The following is a 25746-nucleotide window of genomic DNA, read 5'->3' as shown; positions in this document are numbered from 1 at the left end:
AGAAATATAGACAAAGGCTTCAAACATGTGACTTCCGTATGATAAGACTTGATCCCGTACAGCAGGCTCCTACAGTACATGAGATTTGTGTTGCTGTATGTAGACTCTACATTAGTTACATAATATCTCTAGAAGCCTGACTTGATTTGAGCCCAATCCTCCAATTTACTACTAAATGAGTGTATTCTTTTAACGACGATATGAGAATATGCAATAACGCTGAATATCGCGATAACGATATTACTTGCGATGAACAAACAGATATTAAAGTGTTCTCAGTTCTGCTGCTTTCAGTATTCTGCTATAATACAGCAAACTGCTGGTTGAATTAAAAACAACCTTTTATTGAACAAAGTGAACATTGAATTGAATTTAAAAGGCAACCCAAAAAAAAAAAAAAAAAAAGGACGGTTCCATTTTAAAGTGCAGTTTATTTTCTTTCAACTAACACAAAATATCTGAGTGTCTTTTGATATATTTTGCAGCCTAGTATGCAGCCTACTTTTGGCGTTTTTCCATTACATAGTACCTGCTCGACTCAACTTTTTTGGTTTTCCATTACGAAAAAAAGTCCCTGGTACCTGAAAACAGGTACTTTTTTTTTTATTATCACCTCCGTCGAGGTTCCAAGCGAGCCAAATATACCATAAGGTGATGTGAAAACCTGCAGACTACTGATTGGTCAGAAAGAATAGTCACTAATCATTGCGTCATCATTGCTAGCGACAGACAGGGGTGTCCTGAACAAACCCGCCATTTTTAAATAGTTTAGCCAGCGGTGTTTTTTTTTTTTTTGCTGCCTCCAGCTTCTTTTGAAACAAATGTTTTCTTGCAGAGAGTAAAAAACACACCTTCGACATTCTGTGTGTGCATCACGTTAGGTCACGGCAGGTTCCTGCGGCATCGCTATGACGACCAGCCACGCTCGCCTCAGGCATGAGGCAGTACTATATCTGCTAAATCCGTCTAGACGAGTAGAGTACAACTTGTACTAGTAGTGGGTAAGCGCCATTTGTATCATGTCACTAGGTCACATAATACCGCAGGCCAAATTCAGTTGTCAAGGACATAGTTTGAGCTCACGCAGAGAATTGAAACTTGAATCTGTACACCGGTAACACGCCTTCCTCTGGACCTAATGGAATACCCTGCTGTCTGTCCTGCTGATGGTTCTCTCCACTGAGTCATTAAACTCTGACTAACCAGATCAGAGTGTGTCCTGGGAGTTTCCTGCTCCATCATCAATTTCACTTACAACAGCTGCGTGAGTCAAGTATGTATCTGCACTGTAGAGAGGGAGGTAGTAATAGGGGGTAAAAACTGATATTACAAGTAATCATTACATAGTGGATTGTCAAATTTATTGTCAAAGTCGTTATTGAAATCCTACAGATATGAGTCAGTGTCAACACTTGTATTACTGTTATAATGCAGTCTAACACAACGGCCTACCTTCATGAAAATTATAATGTTGGTAATTTTGGAGGCTGCAGTTTGTGTTGCTGTTAAACTGTTTTGCATCATACTGACAGTCTATTAATCTATTATTTCAAACAAAGTAATGTGCAGTTGCAGGAAATTAATCTTTTCCACAGTATAAAGCTACGATGTTCTTGAACCTGACATCTCAATATATAGTCATTGCTTCTGCTGTCTAAGATTGTCCCATGTCGCTGCGACTGAGTGACTGAAGACAAAGGAGATGCTCCGCCTTATGATTAGAACCGTTAACTGCAACAAAGACGGTTCTGTGGCAGTGAAATAACTATATATATCGTTTATGTGCAACTACTTATATCGATTGTCATCTCACACTAACTGTCAAAGTAAAGCTGGCTTAGACCAAATGTCACAGTAGGTCTATAATTTATCAGGTTAATAATCAAGAGTGCCCCATTAACACTAATAAAAGACCCTGTAGATCACATGTGTCAAACTCAAGGCCCGAGGGCCAAACCGGCCCCTTGCAGATTATGATCCTGCCCGCATGTCAATACATTTTGGCCCACCTAGTTTTTGTCACTTTTTCTGACGTTGTTGTAATTTTTTTTTGGGATGATTTCTTACTTTTTCCGCCATTTTTGCTTTTTTTCTATGATGGCTGAGGAACTTTTTCCTGACTTATTTAACTTTATGTCAACCAAACTGTAAGTGAGAAGACTATATGACTATAAGACTATTTGATTAAATAAAAGCATATCAATAAACTAAACATGTCCGGCCCTTGATGCAATTCTTATTTTCTAGTGTGGCCCTTAGTGAAGTTGAGTTTGACACCCCTGCTGTAGATCAAACCTATGTTTTGACTCCTATCCACAGTCCTGTACAAATTTGGATTTGAGCCAATACTTGGGTCTTGACATATATATGTATGAAGCAAATTCTATCAGTAATGCTAAAGATGCATGTTCAACACCAATTTCAATCTCACTAAAGTCTCATCTGTATGTTTTATAAGGTTCTGTCCAACGATCTGTATTTGCACGCCCTGAGCTTATTTCTGTACATGTGCATATGTTCCCTTCATCTGTAAATTGTTTATATAGCTAGTTGGAACATTTCACATTTCAACTTCCATTTGTACTTTGATCTGCATAGTTAGTGATGCACAGTCATGGAGACCCCTCAACCTGTGAATATGACAGTGATGGCTGTTCTGCTGTACCTTCAGCACAACTCTCCAATTGTGACAATCATTTAGATTTTTTTCTCTGTGGGGTCCCTTTACTCTAGCCTGGTTAACACCAGACACTTCTCAGTTGTAACTGAGAGTGGGTCTGGGAAAGGTTCATTGACAGTTCATTTCCAAAGGGGCGTCACCAACGGACGCCGCTCAAATGCCTCTGGGCACATTGGATAGTCCAACCAATCAGACCAACGATCTGTGTGACGCAGCGATTCAGTAGCCGTCATGTTGAATGTAAACAAAAAGCTGCTCGCCGTCGCTGCGCTATTGCTGTCGCGTAAAGCTCGCCTCAACGGTTGTGATTGGTGTAAAGCAGTGGTTGTGACTGGTGCCTCAATTTTGGGGACAATGTAAATGGGTTTGAATGGGCTCTTCGCCAGACTGACTTGCAGAGCAAATCTCAAATTTGCCAGAAGTTTGTCAGGGTTTACCCAGGCTACGTTTACTCAAAAATATGTTACAAAAATGAAAGTGCGGCTGCGTGCATCTGGTTATTTGTTGTGCCTTGCCACACCTGACTAGTTACTGTATCACTGTCAAATCAATTGTGATACCCGTACCGGTGTAATTACAAAAACATAACGATGAGACCATTGTCAAGATGAAAGGTGCGCTCCATCTACTGCCTTTTGTGTTGCTGGTTATAATGCGGATCGAGCCGCATTTTTCTGTCCGAGCCCGGCCCGCGTCCGACAGAGCAGTAACCGAGCCTGGACCGAGCCCAATAGGCATTAAGATATTTATGTCCGAGCCCGACACAGTTAAAATCTTTTTTTTTCTCATACTAATGACACATACGTTTGTTTGTGTGGAAAGCCCGCTTTTATTAAGCAACTGTAGGAAGGCATTTGGAAATGTCAACAGATGAGCGCATCAGAGCACACGGGGCAACAAGAGCACGTTAAAGGTCCCATGACATGGTGCTCTTTGGATGCTTTTATATAGGCCTTAGTGGTCCCCTAATGCTGTATCTGAAGTCGCTTTCCTGAAATTCAGCCTTCGTGCAGAATTACAGCTACTAGAGCCAGTCCCACAATGAGCTTTCCTTAGGATGTGCCATTTCTGTGTCTGTAACTATTGAGGAGAGAGGGGGGGCAAGGTGGAGGGTGGGGGTGTGGCCTTGACCAACTGCCACTTTGCTCGTTTGAAAGCCATGATGTCTCTCTCTCTCATGGGTGGGCCAAATTCTCTGGCCGGGTAAAGCAGAGAAAGGGGAGGTAACCTTGCTATATTCCAGATTGGCCCATCTGAGCTTTCATTTGCTCAAAGGCAGAGCAGGATACCCAGGGCTCGGTTTACACCTGTCGCCATTTCTAGCCACTGGGGGAGCATAGGCAGCCTGGGGGAACGCATATTAATGTTAAAAAAACCTTATACAGTGAAATTTTCATGCCATGGGACCTTTAACACAGGCGCGCACCTACATAATAAACTTTTTTAAATTTAAAATGTTCAATGCCTTATCGCACTGATGTGACCGAGCCCGACCCGAACATAACTTCAAAATATCTGTCCGAACCCGGCCCGGTCTGTCGGGTACCGTCGGGCTCGGTTCGGGTATCCAACCTCTATTGCTGGTGGTCGAGATAATCAACATTTGGACCACTGCAGGACTCCCCCCAGTGTATTGCAAGCCTGGTGGTCCACCGGTCCGAAGTTGCCCCCGACCAGGCATAAAGTGTGATTTATGGTTCTGTGGAGGCTCCACGCAGAGTTTTTGCCGTAGCCTAGGTAAGTGGCCTGAAGTTTATACTTGTGTGTTGGTGTGTGTGTCAATTTTTTTAAGAGAATAGCAGGGCCGGCATGTGTGTGTTTGTGTGTGTGTGTGTGTGTGTGTGTGTGTGTGTGTGTGTGTGTGGTAGAGCGAGTGAGAGAGACAGTGATTAGCCTTGGAGCGAGTAGCAACTCTAGAGTTATAGTGGGAGAAACAAAGCGTCTCCCCTGTGATGTCGGACCACGGTGGGAAATCTGTAGCAGGAAAAGTTAACCCTCTCCTTGATTTCATGTCGTTTATGGAGAAGGCCAGCCAGGAAATGAGTAGCGGGAAATGCTACACTACCAGTTACTAGTACTAGTAACATTATTTGAGAGGTGCACGTCAGGATATGGCATAGGGTTCGGTGTGTCCGTATCTCCACGTAACAATGTACGTAGCCACGGGGTAGATTTAACGCAGAAGCATAAATTACACTTTAGCCAACGGGGATGATTTTTTTTTAAGTAGTTTTTTAAAATACAGTTACAGTGAGGCAGCTCGGTTGGAAACTTAGAGGTAGTCATATTTTCAAATCTCCAGTTAGCTTTTAGCACTGACTTAAAAGGGAAACTTCACCAATTAGCTTTAAGTTTTGTATCAGTAGAAACCTGGTAGTATTTTTGAATGGCCATGCTTCCCTCCCTCATGTCCCCCTAAGAGGGGAGATCTCTGTATTGTGGGTCTGGAAAAAAACCTCAGATGACGCAAAATGACGATTTTTGCGGCTTTTTTGCCCAGAGGCAAAAGACTACAGCCTGTATTAGGAGCCACTTCCGCATAGCCCAAAGGGGGTTGGACTGTCGGCTTTTTCCGGAGATTGCCGCGGAAAAAACGAGTGTCAGCCATCTTGAATCCTTGCTTAGCTTCTCAGCAGGAGCAGAAACTGTTCATCCTGACGGAAATTTTAGAACAACAATTATGTGCATTCAAACTACCACACACGTGTACCACCGGGATACATTGGAACACATCGGATAATATGCACAACACTTTATTACGGACGCAATACTCGACACACTACGTGAGCTTTGCCTGCACGGAGACCAGCGGTGGTGCTCTATTCCTCTGGCCGGTGAGGAGACCTCATCAGTGGGGAGCGTTTAACGAGTGTGCCGGTGGAAAGCTAACTCTAGCCGGCCACCTGTTCACCAATCCTGCTTGGAAGTGTCCGCTCATTAAACAAACTGGACTACATCCAACTTCAACGAAACTCCCAACGCGAGTTCAGAGACTGCTGTGCTGTGTTTTTGTTGTTGTGGAAATATTGCTGTGGACAATCCAGCCTGCTGTAAGACTACTAGTGGAGGTGGCCTGTGTTACCCCGGACTGCCCGTTGCAGAAATGGGGTGATTTGTATCCAACTAACTGCTAACTGCTGGTGGAGTCTGTGACTGTAAAATGCCGACAATTCTAGCTACATCCCACGCAAATATACGGCTGTGTTTATACTCGATGTTTATACCACAGCCCACCAAGAGCTAATGCTAGTAGCTATGTGTTAGCCTTCTATTATTACATGGCTTGGTTGAATTCTAATGTAGAATGCGGTCTGTTATTTCTTGATAACAGACCGCTGCTAAGGATAACACACCGTTGCCATGCATAGCAGAGCGTTGCCATGGACACAGTTCTGTTCACTCTGGAGCTATTGAGAATGAGGACATACGTCACGATTTGGAAGGTGTCTGAGCCCGTCCGCGATATTACGAATCCCACTATGGCCACGCCAAGACCCGCCCTTCAATAGCGTTCACACACTACTATTGGCCAGGCGTCCATGCTTACATGTACAGGTCCTATCCCCTGACCAATCCCCCAACCCTAACCTTAACCACTCGAGGTGAAATGCCTAACCCCAACCAACCGAGCTGCTTCGTAGGGCGGGTCTTGGCGTGGCCATAGTGGGATTCGTAATTTTACGAGCCCGTCCACCATTTTGGGATCCTACGCTTACGGTTGCCAGGGGCAACAGTGTCAGAGCGACACAGACATGGAGCTGGAAAAGACGGCTCAAGGAATTATCATTAAGGCATTTTGTTCTCTTAATACATCCATGGTTTAAACAGAGAAATTAAAAGTCGGTCTGGCTCAACTCAAGGTTAAACTCTTTGTAAAACATGAACAAACTCAAAAAAACAATGAATGCCACAGAACTTTCTTTTATTATCCAGTCAGTTATAATGGAAAAAGAACATAAATAAACTACTTTAACGTAGATTTTCTTTAGGGCTTTATTACGTGGTATCAGATCGGTGCATAAACTTCAGTACTTCCCGATACCGATACCAGCGTTTTAGGCAGTATCGGAGCAGATACCGATCGGTATCGGACCATCTCTACATGAAACAGCCCCGAAATCACCATCACCAAACTCCACCAGACTCCATGTAAATAATCAGTACTTTTATCATCGTAAAACACACTTCATTCAAAGTGGACAGAAACTAAATAAAAACTACCAAAAGCGGTCTTTGTTCATCTTTCCAATCACCACTCTGGTTTGGTTGAAATAAACCCTTAATTCACCCATTTACATGTGAAAATATGCTGGCACTCTAAAAGTCCTGATTATTTACATGGAGTCTGGTGGAGTTTGGTGATGGTGATTTCGGGGCTGTTTCATGTTAAACTAAAAGGATCTTACTCTTTAACTAAAAGGTCTCTCTCTGTAGGGATCCTTTCCAGTCAGTGTGGTGTCTCTGTGCTGGACCAGAAAAAGGTCCTTTCTTCTAATTGCAGCCACCCAAGAAATCCGACGTCTCCTTGTCAAATCGGAGACATGCTCTCCTTCGTGCTTTCTCCATGTAGGGAAACGAAAAAACTTTAACATATGGTTCCTATGGTTTCCACGACAATCGTGTGAGACACTGGAGCATTTTTTTTTACAAAGCAGTGTTTTCCAGGCATTTAAAAATAGTGAGGAATTGCAACAACCTCCTCTGCTACCAACACAAACAATGAACGGTTCTGGTGGGTATCCTCCCAAAATGGCGGAAGGGGGCGGGGCGCTGTGTAGTGACGTCATTTCCACATTCTCAATCAATCAATCCACTGAAAGAAGTCCGGATAATGTATCAGCTGTGGCAAAAAGTCCAGTCCAAGAATGAGAAACCTCACGAGCTGTTCTTGCAATGCAACCAGCACAGCCTTGTGGACCAGTCATGTTCCTGCACTGCCGGGTAAGTAGCCTACGTTTTAAATTTTAAATATTTTCCCAGCCAACATTCTCTGTCATGTGTCAGACCTAACAGTTTAGTTTACAAAGATTCAGTTTCTACCTGTTCTATCAGAGGTATGACAGGTTAGCTATGCTAGCTAAGCTAAGGATGACGACCAGCCTAAACAAGTAACGTTAGCCTACAGTTTCCCCACCTCTCAAGTTTAACCTTTCATCATCGCATATGTTCTACGTGTCTTTAAACATTTCATACTGCATGTCACAGCCCTTATCATCGAATTCATAGTTTACCCACCTCTTAACCCTTAATCAGTGTTAAAAAGGACAACGTTTAGGTTGTTTGGGGAATACGTTTGTACCCCAAACTTTTAAAGAGCGATTGCATAAGGAAATTACATTTTTTAAATGGAAAACTATATATCATTTTTTTTATTTACTTATCAACTATACATTTATGCTTTGTTTTTGTGGAAATTTGGAAGTGTTTTACTTCACAATTACTTAACTAGGCCATAAATTGGCTCATGAAAAATGATTTCTTTAAAGAAAAAACAAATCACCTACATGATGATCTTAATTAAATCTAAATAGTTTTTGGACATTGCTCTATGTGTTAGGGATAGAATACTGCCATCAGGAGGTTAGTGGAAAAACTTTATTTCTTGTAGTTAAAGAATTAAAGTGCAATGACCTACGATCTAATCCTAGCCTATGTAACAGGTGTAAAATAATTAAGTAGCCGATTACTAGAGAACTATTTCTCAGTGTAACTGTTTTTAGAAACAATGGTCCTAATGTAATGTTATGGCTTTTTACTAGGTCACCGGGTTACTGTTCACATGTTGTGGGCCTGATGTATACCTTGGACCTTGAGCGTGCAAGAAAAGATGGAGAATCTTCCACAAGCCAACCTCAACAGTGGCACAAAGCCAGAGGAAAAAAGATATCTGGGCAACCAGTGTTCAACCTGGTGGTCGCCAAGGCCAAAGTCAGCCGCAAGCGTAAGCCTATAGTGTCTAATTATACCCACAACAAGTAAGTTTTTACTCTCTGTGTACTCTACATTACCATCAATATTAAGAATGTATGTTCGTTTGCTGTGTAGCATAGACATTCCCAAGATCTTGAGGATGTTTTTCTATTATAGGAAAGTTCTAGGGACAGACATATATGATCTACTGAGGGAGATGACAGATGCACCCATAAGCTACCTTGTAGATAGAACCGCACCTATGGTAGAAGTTGGAGGCAAGAAGTATGCAATAGGTAGGGGTCTAAGCCACCAGGTGAGATGATTAATAGAATAACAAAACACAATATTCCCTGCACATGTTTTAGCGTTTATTGTGTCATAACGTACACACAGTACAATTTCATTTCAGTAAGATTTCATAAATGAACATACATATGGACATAATGTCCTGATCAGTGCGCTAATTTAAGAATGTGTGGCTGGAAGTTAGAAAGAATGCTAACCACATACCAGATCTGATTGATAACACCAAGCCTTGAATTAGGTATCCTGCCAGACACAATTTTAAACTTTTTTATTTTAGCGATGGACCTCTCAACATGCACCCTGTGCTTTGCAATGCGCTTTGTTGCCAGCACATCTCCAGCAGCCATTTGCCTATTAGACCTCTCAAAAGGTGGAAGATGTAACTGCAGTCCGATTGCTTTAATGTCTTCTTCGATCAAAAACCCTTTAATCGGCCATTAAGCCATCCCCTCTTTGTAAATAGCCATTCTCAATCATTTTCTGCAATAGTGAGATGATACTGCACTGTCTGACAATCTCCTTGTCTGACATGGAACCTGTAAAAAGTGCTGATGAGAAAATCACAGCGCCACGGGGGTCACATGCAACTAAAGCTTTGAAGGTATTGGTGCTTTTGTAGTTAGAAAAGCTCTGGCTTTGTAGAACAAGTGAGGTTAGCCTCTCAATTCTGAGCTCGTGCAGTCTAATATGGCGAATGTGGTTGGGTAGTCAATTTTGTAGGCAGCTGGCATGTTCTGGGTAATGATGTCCCTGTGTGGCCAAATTGGCAAGTCACCCAAAACATCAAACATATAGTCAATCCAGGCTTTGAAGACATTGCTTGCATTTTGTGAAGTTATGTTGAATCGAAATGCAAGACTTTTCAGATCTTCATTGTTCCGCAATTTCATCAAGACGAACAAGAGCTGGTTACGGAGGGGCATCTCATCAATTTCCCTATCAGTGCGTTTGTAGTTTAACGGGATAGTAATTGAAATGGTGTGTGGATTATTTGGAATTCCAAAAACGGTGCACAGTTGGTTGAATTGGTCATATATGAAGCCAGTACTGTAATTAAACATTTTGGAAATTTTGCTGCTTTGAATGAGCTCAGGTGTGAGAGTTTTCTTTCTAAGTGTGCTTATTTCTGCTTTCAGTCTGTCTATCTCAGCTTCTTTTACAAGCAATTTCAGTTTTAGGTTATTATTATCTTCTTCCAAGCTCTTCTGTTTTCCTGTGCCCTGCTCCTCCTCTGTTTCCTTTTCCAGCTGGAGTTCAGGAAGTAGGGGTTGCTCAAGATTATCTATAAAGAAAAAGTGTTTAGAATGTTAGATGTCAATGATTATAACTACCTTCTCTTTCTTTCCCCCTTTTTACAGCTGCCACTTTTTAGCAACATTGGCGCATCATTTGTTGCCCCTGGAGCACGTCCTGTCAGCCAATCGGATGACTTCCCCAACTTTCCTCTGCCACCCCAACCCACGAATGTCTGTACAGTTCTGGATGAACAGGCTACACGTCACTACACAGAACTTAGTATTACCATGCCTGATTCCATAGCACTAGAGTGTGAAAACAAGGGAACAAAACACAAACCAGCTGTGGTTCCATGCAAGGTCTGGCCGAATAACATCGACCTCTTTTAAAAGAATCTGCTCTAGGAGAGCAGATCAGGAAAGTCTCGCTGCAAACTTTACACAAAAGTGCAGACTAAGGCAATGAGAAGAGGTGTAGTACTAGAGCCCATAGCTGCAACACAGTACACAAAGCTTACAGGCAATGTAGTGTATCCATGTGGCTTTGTTGTGAACCCACATTCCTCACATCTTGGTACATCGCCTGATCGTAAGGTCATAGAAAGAAAAAGAGGTAAAAGCCCAAGCTATGGGCTTTTAGAAATCAAGTGCCCATCCAAGGAGAGCTTTGTACAGTTTCCCTACCTTTCCAAGCAGGCAGATGGCAGCTACAAATTAAAAGGGAGTCATGCTTATCATTACCAAATGATGGGGCAGCTTGGCCTCACAGGAATATCATGGTGTGACTTCTTTGTGAAATGTGAGGAAGACTACCACCTTGAGAGGATACACTTTGATGTAGCAAAATGGGAGCAGATGAAAAACAAGCTTGATGTTTTTTATTTTGATTACTACATTGCATCAACATAAAATCACTTACCACTGTCAACAACACACTCTTGAGTGTCTTCTTCCTCGATGGTGCTGGAAGTGGAGGCATCTTGCAAACTGAATCTGCAATCATTTAACTTTTTTTTGTTATTTATATGGATTGTGCTAAATAGTTTTGGACACGGTTACAAAAAAGAATAAAACATGTAACTTGCAATCAAACGGGCTATGTGTATGCACTTTTGAATGAAACAGGGTGTGGGGTGCACACAAAAATACACACAAATAACTACCATAATAATACCAATAACCTACAACCTACCGTTCTGTTGGTGGCTTTCGACAGCCTCCTAGATGTTCCCTTTTCGGGTTAGGCACTTGAACAGCCTGTACAGGGTTGGGATACTCAGGTGTAGGACTCCTGTTCATAAAATGCTATAAAGATTAAAATACAATAAGTTCATAATCGCCTATTGGGACCTTAATACACAGTATGCTAGATGGTACCACAACTGTTAAATTCAGTTTTACAGATTTTATAGCCTCCAGTGACCGTCAACCTCTTGCTAAATTATCTGTGTCGATGTGCTTGACAGGCTAACAGCTATCAGGCTTCCTGAATTTCCTACAGAATAATAAAGTATCTAATGTTCTAACTTTACTACTTTCGATAATAATGCTATATAGAACCACAACTGTTAACTTAAGTCCAGTTTTACAGATTGTAACTGTTATGTACTTAGCTACTTAAACTACTTATTGATAATTGATATAAGTTAGCTTGCTAGCTTTACTTACCTTAGAGCAGACATATGTATGCTTATTAATCTTCGAGGCATTTAGCTGTGAGTGAGGTCTCCCACACTGCTTTATCCATTGTCGGCATCTTTCTGCTTGTGTCTTGGGCTTTGGAAAGGCGAAAAAAACGACCCCTCCCTCTAAACGTTTGGGGTACCTGGTGTCAGACTTGCAGGTGCCATAGGCGCATCGTTTCACCATCTTGCTGAAATCGCAATGTTTGACGGAGGTCCTTCTCCTTAGTTACAGTTGCTGAGCTAGGATTGGACGAGGACCATTCGAGGGTGGCGTTTTGCGAACGGTCAATTCTGTCCATGATTCTGTTATCACAGAAACTATTGGACTCTCCATTAATGCTGCAATCAGTCTGTGTCTGGTCCGAACCGGGCCCTCGTCGCAAAAAGACACTTGCAACCGGGCCTAACAACTTTTCTAGGGGAAACCCTGTTTTGGATCAATATGTGTCCCCTTTCCATCAGCATTTCACTTGGTCTTGGTCAATAATTCTGGCACTGTTTATTCATTTTAGACTGACGACGTGATTGTTTGGTACACATACAAGTTCAAATAACATCGCCCTCACCTGACCAAACCAGGCAGATTACATACGTAAACGCTCCAGGTTTCTTATGAACCTAATTATACCAGTCTGGAGTGAACAAGTCCTTGGATCACCTAGAAAAACAACTTTCCGTTTCATGCCATGTTGTTGCTAATTTGGTGGTCATTATTGAATAGAAACGTATAAAGACTGCCCATCTCTATAATCTAATTTATAATTCATGATTAAAAAAAAAATTAAAAAGCTATACACATTTAAATGGTTGATTCACTACCAAAAAATGTTATAATAGGGAATATAGGGACTATTAGTGACCTCACTGTGAGCCCTGTGTATTATCCAGAGTAACGAGGATATTGATTCTGGAAACAGATTCATTTTCATTGATTTGAGCAACAAAAACAAAATGTCATTCTTCTCCACTGTACTGAGATAATGCAGATATCTTAGAGACACATATCTTAAAGGCTAGGTTAAATAACACCATAACTCCTGTGTGGGTAGACACCACCAGAGGTTTATGAGGGAAATATGTTTTTGTAATTTGTGTGAAACAACCCTTTAATAGAAGATACTGGTTAAAGTTAGTATATGTAACTTTTTAATGTTTCTAAAACTCTGTAATGTTCCATCTGATGGTCATAAATGACCTGTAACAGCAAACGAGATGAACAGTGAAAAGAACGCTATTTTTATATAGTTTTCATTAATGACTTTGGCCGGGTCCAATTTCACAAAATGATTTACGGAAGTCGGAGGGCGCTACAGAGCACACATTCTGATGGGTCACAGATTCCTTTGTAACACCGGAAAAGCCTATGTAGTCAGGTAAAAAGGTAGCAGGAGATAGGCCTTATTGTATTTTCATTTTATTTTAGAAGTTATCTGATGAAGTTATGGCTGACACGGGCCATTACAGAAAAGAAGGAAATTAAAAGAACAACAACAACTAAGCTAAAAGGGAACAGGAAAGACAAAGGGTGAAATTACGAGTCACACTCGGTTGGGCTTTCAACAGATGGGAGACAATTACGGGATTGTAAATTATTCAAAACCCACTCCGAATTGGCCTTCAGTTATTTAATAGGTTTATTTAATTCATAAAATAACTTTAGATTGCACAATGTGGTAAAGGTAAGGTAAAGGTATTATTCGTTTTACTCCGTGTTTGTGTTGGCCTACTATTTTCTTTTCCCTTGTCCCCCCGTACTTGTGTAATGCGTCCGTGGGTTTCAAGAAATGCGCTATATAAATCTAAGTTATTATTACGTTGGTTGCTTCAACAAACTCCTATTGCTTTGGCTCGTAACACAGTGACAGCGATACCTGGTTTAGCTCACGATACATACAGGCTATGTAACCGTATGCAACACTTGAAATGCAACGATGCATCTGTAGCGAATTCTCTTATTGCAAATTAATGATTTTCTGTCTGAGCTAAACATTCATCGCAACTATATGACCTCCCGGTAACACTAACTCAGTAATATACAGTGGGCAATACAGCACTGTAAAGAAAAGACCTTTAGGACAGCAGATGTGGTAAAAACACTGTCCAAAGGGGCCGCTGGAATCAACAAACTGAAAGTTACAAATAGCCCCTTTAAGTAGGCTATTTGTGCATGTGTGTGTTGGAACTGCATACAGTATAAAAACAGATTGTGTGCGACATATGGCTGTCCAGATACACTTCAAACCTACCGTAGCTTCATTGCAAACCCCACACTTCACCACATGCTGGTGGATCTTTCCCTCCACAGAGATCAGGCTCTGACACACCCTGCAGCTGATGACAGGTGCACTGCCACTCTCTGGGGACGTGAGAGGGGAGTAGGGCGGAGGGTCCTCCCCGAGGAGCACCGAGGGCTGAGTAGGGCTGGGGAACGGAGGGAAGCCTTAACAGGGAGGGTGACAAGGAAGGGGAAAGAATGGTGAATACAATGAGGGAGCACATTCACAAGATTTACGCAATGGACTGGAGGAAAAAAAAGCCTACATTCCCATGACAAGTAACCTCTTATGTTACGATTAACAAGATAATACGATTTGGTCTCGAGGTGAGCTGAAAGGAGCTTTAGAAGAAAAACACTCCTGGAATGCTGAGCAGGGTAAGTTTCAACAAATAAGCATCTAAGTATTAGCAAGGGACTGAGAGAAATCTTACACAGAATGAGTGAGTAACTGGGACAGTTTAATCATTAATAATCAGAAGCGACATACAGTACTAACTACCTGCTAAACCCACTCTACATTTCGAGCAAGCAGATTATACAGCAGTTTGTGGGAGCAAAACACAATTATGAGCCATATCTCGTGCCTTTTCCATTTATGTATTTACACACAGGCTCTCCCTATGTGAGCTGCCATTGGTCGCAGCTCTCTCTAGCAGCTTCCCTCGCCATCCTCCGTAATGGCCTTATCATATGTCAATCAAATCAGGTGTTTCTCAGATGTTAGCTAGCTAAGCGGTACCGTTATCTAGCCTGCGAGTACAGTGGGCATCATTCAGCAGTTGAAATACATGCAACAATTTGTGTTAGGAAACGTTAATAAAATAAATCTTAATGATACTATTTCTGAGCTGCAAACCTGAAGCTTTGCGCAAGGTTTGCCGGTGCTAAGTAAAGCTAGCTACCAAAGGTACTAAATAACGGTTGCTAGGTTAGCAAGTTAGATTCCCTTTCGTCTCTGCTTCACGTCCTGACTGCATTCACTACATTTCATCCCCCAGGAAATGAGAATAAATACATCCTCTGGAAGCTTACAGTATGCCCTTCACAAACACAGTCCCGACAGGATGGTTCACAGTTGAGCTAGAAGGCTAACCAGAATGCCCTGTCAGTGGAGGCTAATGTGAGCTAGGCTAATTGAGGCTGGAGGAGAGAGCACCATGGATACTCACTCTGTGGTTTGTTGGGCACACCGTAGGGCGCTGCGCCGGGAGACACCCCGCCGTTACCACTGCCAAGAGCACCATCTCCCAGATCTGATAGTAACGGGGACCTCTCGCCGTCCGCCATACCGAGAGCCAGGCGTGGGGGGGAGTGAATGCAGACCAATACGGTGTTGTATTGTTGTGTCGGAAATGCAGGCGTCACATGATCACACCACTGCTCCTGCTCCTGCTCCTGCTGCTGCTGCTGCTGCTGCGGTAACGGAGCTCGGAGGTGTGGCACTGCCCACCCAGGGATGCTTCAGTCCTTGTAGGTCTTAATGTAGGTACCTTTGAAATATGTTTTAATGTTTTTCCAACAACAATTGTTTGTGTGACTTTTTTTTTTTTTTTTTTTTTTTACATTTACTGTAATGTAGTGACAATATGCAACCTTTATTTCAACCCTTAAAATGTAACTTATTCTATGTATCCAGGGATTGTTTTGTGTGCAGGAATATCCTACTTCACAATTCAAATTAATTAACAGTGGTGGAAGAAGTGGCCTATTCAAATATTACTTCACCCTCAAAGTTTTCATTTGTATCAACTGTGTTACCTTGAATTCTTGAAGAAACATTTGTTTTTCTCGCATATGCCTCCATGGTAAACTCCAAGGTTTAAATAATGGTAATAGTAATCAAATTCAAAGTAACATGGGGTGTTACCATAGACAGTTAGCAATAGCAGCTATTGTATGCACCGTCAACGGTGTAAGTTTGGTTTGAGAAATGGGGGTCCTATGTTTTTCTATTTGAATCCCATTTCCTACATAAGTTTAGGGACTATGGTAATACAAAATCCAAAAAATAATTAAGTTGATCATCATTATAAATTCTTCCAGAAAGAATAATGCCAAACTATGTTTAAGAAAAAGATGTCTACTTTCTTTATTGTTTAAAATAAGGGCAGACAACAGAGACTTTTAAAGAAAATAATATCTAAAAATGTTTTTAAACAGGGGGTCGGGGGGGGCACAAACTGGATTTTGAACAGTGTGGGGGACATGTTCCAAGTGGAAATTACACCCTAGTGTACCATTCATAAAATATAAGCCTACAATTATGGGTAAAGCTTACCTGGGTTTGCCATCTACAACAATCTGTCACCCAACAATAAAGCATCACATAACAAGACACACTTATTAGAAAACCATATTTAATTCTCAATGGAATGATAACAACAGATGTTAAAACAGATGTGAACATGAATTACAGAAAACAAAGAGTTTATGCATATGCTGATCATTTCTCTAACCATCTCTTTCTTTGACCCATAATCAGCGTGCGTGTTATCTCCACTGTACACTGGTCTCAGATCTGCTCTATGTCTTTTGAATACTTGTTGGCTTTTGTCATGCTTTCTCATTGCATATTGATAACATCCATGGGGCGTTTCATTAGTAAAGTCACCTCCAGTTCCTCCCTCTCACTGAAGAACTGAGCCTTTCCCCTGTCGCTGTGGATTGGATGTGGGAGATGAAGACCCAGTTTACTGAAGAGAGGGGAGAAGACAGGTTAAAGAGTTGTGGAGAGCATGGGGGAGGGAGTGTGTATCTGAGAGAGGAGGATGTTAAGAGCAGTGTAAAACAGCAATCAAAGCTCAGATCATGATGTGAACGGCTGATTAAAAGGAAATGTCTGGAAATGGGAACTTTTGGTCTGAACTGCTGCTGCTCCGTCTTGAGGGGATTAAAAATGAAAGAGAACATTTTCAAAGCATCCCTTACTATTTTAACGTCCGTAGATCAAGGAACTTTTCCTTTACATCCAGGACCACATCTGTTGCTTTAGTGTCTGGTAGTTTGATTTTCACCTAGGAGTGGGAAATAGTCAGAATCTTTAATAGTGTACACTGTGCACAGTTTAATCTTGTACTTTTATTCAAAAAGGATACCAATTTTCAACTTGAGTTATGTTGTCCAAGTTATGTCATTTTCTGACTATTGTTAATTATTATTATTATTAATAATAAGTGTTACTGCTTTTTCACTTCTAATGCAGGATCTGAGAAACTAAGGCTGTAAAAGTACTATTGTTTATTTTATGGATTCTGTCTTTGTATAGTATTAAAAAGTAATATTCTTTATTTAACTCTGACCTGATTTTCAACCGTTACACTTACTCTGCCTTATCTTTGTTGCTTAACAGTTGGATTTTTAAAAATGTGTATACGGTCTATAAATTAATTCTCCAAACCATCCCACAATTGGCAGTGGGATAATGAGTTTATCTTGCTTCATTGTTTCTCTCTTGCTGTCCCTAAACACATCCTTGCACATTGTATTACATTGGGTGAATTAGAAATCCTGTGGCGGTCGATAAATTACCAGCAATGCTTCACAGCACATGGAGGATGGGTCCTTTCTGTTCAAGCCCAAGAACAGATCCTCAGTCCCCACACTCTGCTTCAGGATTATTTCATACCTGAACACAAAGGTTATACACACTTCATTTTTCATTTTAAAATCACATTAAACAGAATCAATAGGGAACAACAATCAACAGAAAGAAGCAGGCAGAAGTGAGTGTCAGCTGAGGTCGATGGAGTGGAAAATGTTATATGCAGGTAATTGTGATAAATACTTTTCTACAAGCGGTCTCACCCTCCCCTGTACTTCTATAATTAGTTCACAGCACAAAGGTAACCAAGGCAAGTATTAAGTAATAACTTAATAAAGTTTTATAATTAAAAAGTTGTGAGTTAAACCCTTACATGGGACAGTTTGGCTTTAAGGCTGAAAAAAATCCCTCAAGATAGGATGAGGAAAGATGCAATCTCAGTGAGGGAGTGTGTGGAACAAAAATACTAAGTAGGAGATGTCTGCTTTCAGTGAACCCTTTGATGCGTTTGGCCTTGTGGTCTTACTCAGGCTGTGGCCGCGGGTCAGCAAGATCATCATACTGGGAGCCCTCAGCCACCTCTTCCTCTCTCCAGATATCTTTGCTGTTTTTCTTAACATGGCCAGCTGACACTAAAGTAACAGCAAAAAACACATGTGCACATTGTGTTTTTACATTTCATCAAGCCGCCTGAGTTACTATAAAGAGTGAGGAGTTATTTTTTTTTTAGGAGTTACCCTATGTGCAGAAACACATAGCATTACCTTCTTTATCTTTTTTGGGTGGGGGGCCAATGTGTCCAGGGCCCATCTGTGCACAAGCTGTCACATTCTGGTAAGATGAACTGATGTTATTGTAAGCCAACAGAAAGTTTAAGCTGTAGTTCAAATAAAACCTAGCTAATGGCAAACATCTATTCGGCTAGCTAGTTACAAGACAACAACAAAGACAAAAAAACTATAAACTAGATATATTTTCAGAAAGCATTACTTTTGGCATCTTCCTTTAAAGAGTCTTATTTATTTGAGACGTGTAGCGTTAACATTTACATTGCATTGAGGCCAAGAGGAATTAAATTAATAATCACAGTAAATTAATTAAGAGTCTACAATATCTTACTTTACAGTCTTCATCATCGTCATCATCCTGCTGAGTCGCTAACAAGGCAGACAGATCATTCAGGTTCTGAACGGACGACACTCCAAGACACTCCATTCAGAATAGCAGAAATTTACTTTTACCTTTCTTAAAGCAGTACTACTCCCTCGCATCGACAACACTTAAAAATTGCAAAAACTATCCAATAAAAACTAGTGTTAGCCTGAATATGTAACGCTGGCTAACAGACAGTTTGGACTGTTGCTGTTGACACGTTCTGTTTCCATGGAGACGACCAGGCTTCCGGGCTGCCATGGGAACCAGGGACTAAAAAAAGTTAATAACAATACGACATAAATGAAACATATCCTAATACTAGCTTGCCATTGATATTTGTGCTTTAAAGCGTTTTAACAGCGTTTGTCATAAGTCAACTAAAGGCGGCGTGGTTATGGCTTTGAGTACTAGCTAATTAAGTCGTGTGTCCCTCCTCAGACACCGTAGCGAATGCATGGTCCTCAGGGATCATGTTGAAGGTGACAGGTAGCGCAATGCCGGGAGCTGCGAGTTTGTTGCCGATCACCGTATTTGCTGCTGCTGACGGGGAGACGGAGCGACCCGGCCCTTTACTCCGGGATGAGCTGTCTTTGTACACCGCTCCTTCGCAGAAGTCTCAGTATGTGGAGCCCGAAGCGGGTCAGCTAGAGCAGAGTGTCGCCACACTCAGGAAGTCAACAGAGCCATACACGGAGTGGTGTCAGGGCACCTATGACAAAATTAAACCCAGAGTTCAAAGTGTTGTCAAGTGTGGGCATGATACCTACGCCTACTTGAAGAACCCCCCGAAGGAATTCTATCCCCGGGCAGCAGTTATCGGCTTCACCGGTGTCCTGGGACTGTTTCTTGCCAGAGGCTCCCGGCTTAAAAAGCTCTTCTACCCGGTGGGCCTGATGACCGTGAGCGCCTCCCTCTACTACCCGGAACAGGCTGCGGCCATCGCAAAGTCGAGCGGAGACTCCGTGTACGAGCGCGCGGTGCAGAGCTACGCTGCCCTGGAGAAGATGGTGATGCATCAGAGCAAAGCTGAAAAAGGCAACGACTCGGAAACTAAACCCTGAGGATCCCAGTGTGACTCCGCAACTCAGCAATTCGAAATCAGCCTTTTCCTGATACTGTAGATTGACATGCGCTACCTAGACAGTACTAATCTGTGTGACTTTCTCATGCCCACTTTTTGCACTATGCTTCAAATGTAACTCAGGCCCGGGCATGGCCTGTCACAGGGAGTTTGCAAGTTGAATGATTAACCTCCGCTTCTGATTTGAATGTATATTTATATAGACAATTAAAAGTCAACTGTCTTCCGTTAAAGTCTTCAGACATTTGTTGGTTTTAGACTCATGCGTTACTACTTACAATTATTTCATTCTTTAATCAAAGTACAATAATCAACTATTTTCATAATCAGTTAATTATCAAATTTTCAAGCCAAAGTGACACAAGTTTGACTTCCTAGTCTTATTTCTTTGTACATTGAATATATTTGGGTTTTGGACTGTTGGTCAGACAACAATTTGATCACCTTGGGCTTTAGGAAGTGGTTATGTTTCTGTGAGCAAATGATTAACCTATTGAGAAAATAATTGACTAGTTAATCAATAATAAATACAAACAGTAGCAGGCAGCCCCAGAATGTCAAACATCAAAAAGGCTGCCCCGAAGGAGTTAACAGCTGTAAATGTGAGCCGTCTAATGTGTGTTGCGAACATTTATTCAAAAAAACAGATTATATTAGCAATATAACCCTTCATGTAATGTTCATAAGCCATTTGTCAGAAACTACATGGCATTATTTGTGATTACAATATTACCAAAAGACAATACATGGAACCCAATTGGTTAAAACTTTATGACTGTTTAACATCTTTATTCATCTCAGCCAAAAAAAAAAAAAAAAAAAAAAAAAGTGTACAAAATTAAATATGAATCACTTCAATGAAATCCCCTCAGAGCAGCACCAGCTTCTCATTTAGAGCAATCTGTGCTTGGGTGAGGTTAGACAGGTAGGTCACCATCAGCAGATCCTGCAGCAAACAAAACAAGAGCATTTACATTTTGTTATTACAATCATATTCATAGTGACATTAAATGGGTTCATCAGTAAAACATGCTCATGCTTCTTCTACGGCGTTACAAGCAAACAAAAGTCAAGGCCTACGAGGTCAGAAAGACAGAGCCCTGACTACAAATGTAACAACTACCCCTATGTTCCTAAAATGGCTGGACTGGTGCTAAGCAAAGACGTATGAGACAAGAGGAGCCAGGAGAGCACTAATAATAGGAAGCAAAGTCTGATTAAATGCTTCCTGTAATCAACGGGAGTGTGCGATGTGCCTGAGTGCAGGAAATAAATTAAGAATGGAAGGCCAAAGCAGAGGGATCCAATCAGGGAACAACTATCAGCAGCGATTAGAAAAATTGTTTATGTGAGAAAGAAATATGTAGGTTTGTAACACTCTTTTCCCTAGGTTTGTGGATGACTTACGTGTGCATATCATGCGGGGGTTTAAGGGTCTTTCCTCAAAAAATTTTATGTTTTTCAGTAACAAAAATATGCAATTTGACATCATTTTGGACCATTATTATCACCATATCTGTGTCTAAAACTTTTTTCACTGTTTTTAGCATTTTTTCCCCGCTGTTTTTGGGCGCTTTTTTGCCACATTTCACATTTATTCCGCTTAGGTGCTGCCAAAACCGGCTCGGGTGCTGCATCTAAGACAGATAAATGTGTGGGGAAAACCCTGCACTTACATTAATGTTGGAATTGAGCATGTTCTCAAAGTCCTCGGCTGAGATGGTGGGAACCTTGTTGACCAGGTCCATCAGGAAGCGACCCACGCTGTTATCTGCCGCCACTTTGCCAGACTGAGACAGACAGAACAGCATTAGCATTACAGCCACCGTAAACTTGATTACATGACAACTGATCTCTAGAGACACACAACGGATTGATACAAAGTAGAGTAGCTGGAATATGAGCAGGAAAACAAATGGCGGAAGGTATTGCTTAATCATTTCGTACGCACGAAAACAATCGACTAATCATGTCGGCTTAGGAGTCACACCAGCATTCCAATTGCTTCAATACTCACCAGCACATCATCGATGTATGCGAGCATGGTGGTAAGCATGTCCTGTACCCTGGCTGCAGAGCCAGCCACCTGGGACAGATCTGAGGTCAGCCCCTTGGTGCGACTCGGAAGTAAACGTGTCCTCTGCAGAAGGTCCACTGGAACAAACACATGGGATTGTTTGAGTACAGTACAACAATTAAGAGCCAAGTACTACTACTACTACTTCTTCTTATAAGAAAAATGATATTGGCCAGAAAAATCAATTAAACTGTGGAGCTACAACAATTTATAGATTAATCGATTATTCAGTCGACAGACAAATAATCGGCAACAAATTCGATGATCGATTAAAAGTTAAATAATTTTTCATGCAAAAAAATGCTGTTTTCAGCCTCTGAAATATGAAGACTTTCAGCTCTATATCATATTAAACTTATACTCGAGTTTTGAAATGACAAAACAAGGCATCACCTTGGACTTTGAGAAACTAGGACGGACATTTTTCACTTTTTGTGATTAATCGAGAAAATTGGCAGATTAATCGATAATGAAAACCATCGTTAGTTGCAGCCCTAATTGGCAGTATCTAAATTCTTTTAGACACTGCAATTAAAATATTTCTCACCCTTGACAAATTTCACAATCACAGACATTTAGGCAGGAAGCATTTGTTTCCATCATCTTAATTTATTGTTTGTATTCTTACCGCCTATCCTCTCTGTGTCAAAGTAGACATACTTGACAGTCAGTGGGGTGAACATCACACCGACAGTCTTTCCTGGCACACCCATCTGCGCACTGTGTAGGAGATAAACAAGAACATTAAAACACACTCAACTAAAAAATGTATATTACTCAATTGGAAGTCTCTGTCACTGTCTCCATGTTTCAGTAGGTGGCTCAATGAAATGTTTTCTATTGCTAAATGGAACAGATCCGTTTTAACAAAAGGAATTCACAAAAACACTTTTTGAAGTTGTGGAAACCATTTTTGATATTGATGACCTAAATATCTGATTTGTGTGTGTTGCTGCTATTCTACGCCGTTAATCTGAGCATGCTTTGATCTTGCACTGATACTCTAGGAGCCCTCCACCTATGTGTGTGTGTTTTTTTTTTGCTTTTTTTATTGCCGTCTTGTCTAGTTTACTGTGTGACTGTTATGAGAAAAATTAAAAAAAAAAATTAAAAAAATTAAAAAGTAACTCTCAATCAGTAGTTGACCACACAAAAAGAGAGTATCTATGACAGGAAGATCAGCCAACCTGACGTAGGCGCGGATGCTCATCTTGCCACTCTGCAGCGCGGTATCCATTGTCAGGTGAATGGGGTTGGTGGCCTCACGGCTGTAGTATTCGTGAATGAGCACAGAGTGTTCTGTGATGTCAAAGCCTGTGGCATACCTGTGAGAACAGATGTCACTGTGGTGAGAACAAGAGTTTTTTCCCCCCCTATTCTATATTCCAAATTGAATTAACTGACGCACCATCCGATGATGACCTCAGTGGGTGACACCCTCTTATGGAGCTCGTACATGTTCTTAGCGAACTCCATGTCCACAGCAACCTGTTGGCAAAGAAGATTTAATGTGACCCATGTCCTCTTCTCTACAAAACCTCTTCTCTCTTTAACAATGCAATATGGAGGCAACCATTTACGTCTGAAAATCTTTGTAACAAGTAGAGCTGAAACAATTCTAAATTTTACTGTACAATTAATTGTCTCAAAAATAATTGCAATTAACAATATAATTGTCTCTTTCAGCGAAATTACTCATCACGTTCATGTTTAGATCACCACTGTTATGTGACCCAGAAAATGTATCACAAATACACAGCCTCTACATTATCATATAACATAACATTGTATTTGTTTTCCTTAAATGAACCTAAAAATGACAATTACCATCAACAGTCATACCCTTTAGGACCTAAGCTGAAGTTAGCAATTAATTGCGGTTAAACAAAGAAACAGCGATTATATAAAATAATTGCAATTAGACAAATATGTAATAATTGTTACAGGCCTAGTAACAAGCTCAACAATGTTCAGTTCCTTCACTTCTTATATCCAATAGCTTCCACTGCCTTATGAACAAGTTCCACAAGAATATGATGAAGGAATCCTACGAGAATTCAAGTTTTGTGCAGGTGTTATAAAATGTCCTGCAGGACAATCTATGGTCTTCCATGACATTTTTAAAATGTCCAACAGTAAACTATCTTGCAGGACATATTTACCTTAGGACTTCATACAATTTCACAAACCCTGTGTGGATTACTACCAGGGACAATCATTATAAATAGTCAGAGTTAAGAGTGTGGTCCAGATTTCTGGTTTAGTATCTTTCTAATTTGTATTTCTGTTTATTTATCCATCTATTGTGTCCATATAACGTTAGTATTTGTGTTGTGTGTTTGTGATTGATGTATCTAGGCTTCTGTAGTAACGGTACTACAATTCTCCATTGTGATTGACAAAACATTCTGTCTGAAGATGTCCTAAAGCACAACCCAAAATACGTTTACCAACATACCTCATCTTCAGACTCATTATGGGGGACAGAGAAGCAGTTGGTCACTTCAATGGAGTGCTTGTCAACCGTACCTGAGAGGGATAAACGTTACAAATGAGGCATTATCTTTGCTAACGTTAGCCGCCTTCGCGTTTTTAGCTAGCAAACAAGAGGGTACGAGAAGAGGCTAAAACCATGACGAACCATCAGCAACGGCTAACGCAAATAACAACTTTCAATCCCGCTTGCTAGATGTCATATTAGTACAGACATTAATCAGAAAAGGTCAGATGACTTGGCAGACAGCAAAGGTTCCCATCTGCATGATCATTTGAGCCAGCTGTTACATAGGTGCTGCTAGTTAGCTGTTAACGCTAGCCAGATGTAGCTTGGTTAGCTAGCTACTACTGTACTGAACCAAGCCAACATGCGTTAGCAGGGAAGCTAACATGAATCCAGCTAGCCGTCACCTGTGTTATCAGAAAGGCTGTCCGCCCTACAAACATGTCAAGTTTCTGCTTACCCAACAGAGTCCCGATAACACGACTCGCGCCCTCATTTCTCCGCTCGTAAGAGTCGCAGATAGAAGCAAGAACGACGGGGTGAATTTTCACCACTGGCCCGTACACCGACATCTTGGAAAAGGAGGAGGACTGATGATAACACCGGCTTCAGTGAACACATATACCACCACCTAGTGGCCGGCGGCCGAACAGCGGTTATTATGAATATGATGCTAATTATAATCAAGTCATTGATACCATTGATGATACAATGTAGCGTGTGAGTGTATTACTGTAGCAAAAATGGTTTCATTAGTGAAAGGAGACTATATCGATTATTTCCATTGGTTTTTAAGGATCGTGGAATACTAATATATTTAAGAGAGCCAAATTAAAGCACAAATAGTAGGCCTGCAGGCATGGCCTATAGGCCTAATAGCCTATAGACCTTATCAATGTAGGCCTAATTCCATTGTTAGGCAACAGCCTGTAGGCTACCCTTGTTAACTTCCTGTCAGTTTATATAATTCGCATACACAGCAACCTGAAATCAACTTGGGGCCATTTAGAATGTTTACGTTTACAACTGTGAAATGCTAGTTGCATTAAAACCATATAACCCCTATAAAACATCTATATAATCTATAGGCCTACCATCAGTCATTTTGACCAAACATTAAATAGCCTACCAGATATGTGTAGGCTAATGACATAAAAAAGGCCTTTGCATTTCCTCATCACAGTCAGCGGAGGGAGGCAGATGAGAAACGTCTGAGGCAGGCAGGCGGCCAGGGTTGATAGGGGCTGGGCTGATGACAGCATCCTCCGCCGCACACCTGACTGACTCCATCAGAT

The 25746-nt window shown here is 41.2% G+C and overlaps 4 protein-coding genes across 5 annotated transcripts in view; 1 reads left to right on the top strand and 3 right to left on the bottom strand.

Annotated features, from left to right (window-relative positions):
* Positions 1–15549, bottom strand: part of pip4p1a (phosphatidylinositol-4,5-bisphosphate 4-phosphatase 1a) — a 31615-nt gene extending 16066 nt beyond the window's left edge. The window contains exons 1-2 of one of the 2 annotated variants that reach the window (XM_028593038.1): positions 15267–15549; positions 14066–14259 (exon numbers count right to left, since the gene is read on the bottom strand). In XM_028593038.1, the coding sequence (XP_028448839.1) occupies positions 14066–14259; positions 15267–15384 (312 nt within the window). In that variant the 5' untranslated portion in view covers positions 15385–15549. The remainder of the gene's footprint in view (positions 1–14065; positions 14260–15266) is intronic. The other variant, XM_028593037.1, reaches the window with a different exon arrangement.
* A 769-nt stretch (positions 15550–16318) lies between these two features.
* Positions 16319–20007, bottom strand: dnaaf6 (dynein axonemal assembly factor 6). Its single transcript, XM_028593823.1, has 6 exons — positions 18758–20007; positions 18403–18469; positions 18165–18270; positions 17626–17722; positions 17026–17111; positions 16319–16790 (listed from the first exon to the last, which is right to left on the bottom strand). The coding sequence occupies exons 1-6, from the start codon at positions 18851–18853 to the stop codon at positions 16661–16663; spliced, it is 582 nt and encodes a 193-aa protein (XP_028449624.1). The 5' UTR covers positions 18854–20007; the 3' UTR covers positions 16319–16660.
* LOC114565642 (MICOS complex subunit MIC26-like) lies at positions 19048–20107 on the top strand. Its single transcript, XM_028593821.1, has one exon. The coding sequence runs from the start codon at positions 19264–19266 to the stop codon at positions 19852–19854; it is 591 nt and encodes a 196-aa protein (XP_028449622.1). The 5' UTR covers positions 19048–19263; the 3' UTR covers positions 19855–20107.
* Positions 20108–20635: 528 nt separating this feature from the next.
* Positions 20636–25055, bottom strand: eif3f (eukaryotic translation initiation factor 3, subunit F). The gene is made up of 8 exons (XM_028593820.1): positions 24912–25055; positions 24410–24480; positions 23360–23439; positions 23139–23276; positions 22580–22671; positions 21892–22028; positions 21551–21664; positions 20636–20820 (listed from the first exon to the last, which is right to left on the bottom strand). The coding sequence occupies exons 1-8, from the start codon at positions 25021–25023 to the stop codon at positions 20743–20745; spliced, it is 822 nt and encodes a 273-aa protein (XP_028449621.1). The 5' UTR covers positions 25024–25055; the 3' UTR covers positions 20636–20742.
* Between the last annotated feature and the right edge of the window lie 691 nt (positions 25056–25746).

This window comes from Perca flavescens, chromosome 12 (genome assembly GCF_004354835.1).
Source record: "Perca flavescens isolate YP-PL-M2 chromosome 12, PFLA_1.0, whole genome shotgun sequence".
NCBI lineage: Eukaryota > Metazoa > Chordata > Actinopteri > Perciformes > Percidae > Perca > Perca flavescens.
Note: the sequence above shows the minus strand (reverse complement) of the source record. Positions and strands in the feature narration are given on the sequence as shown.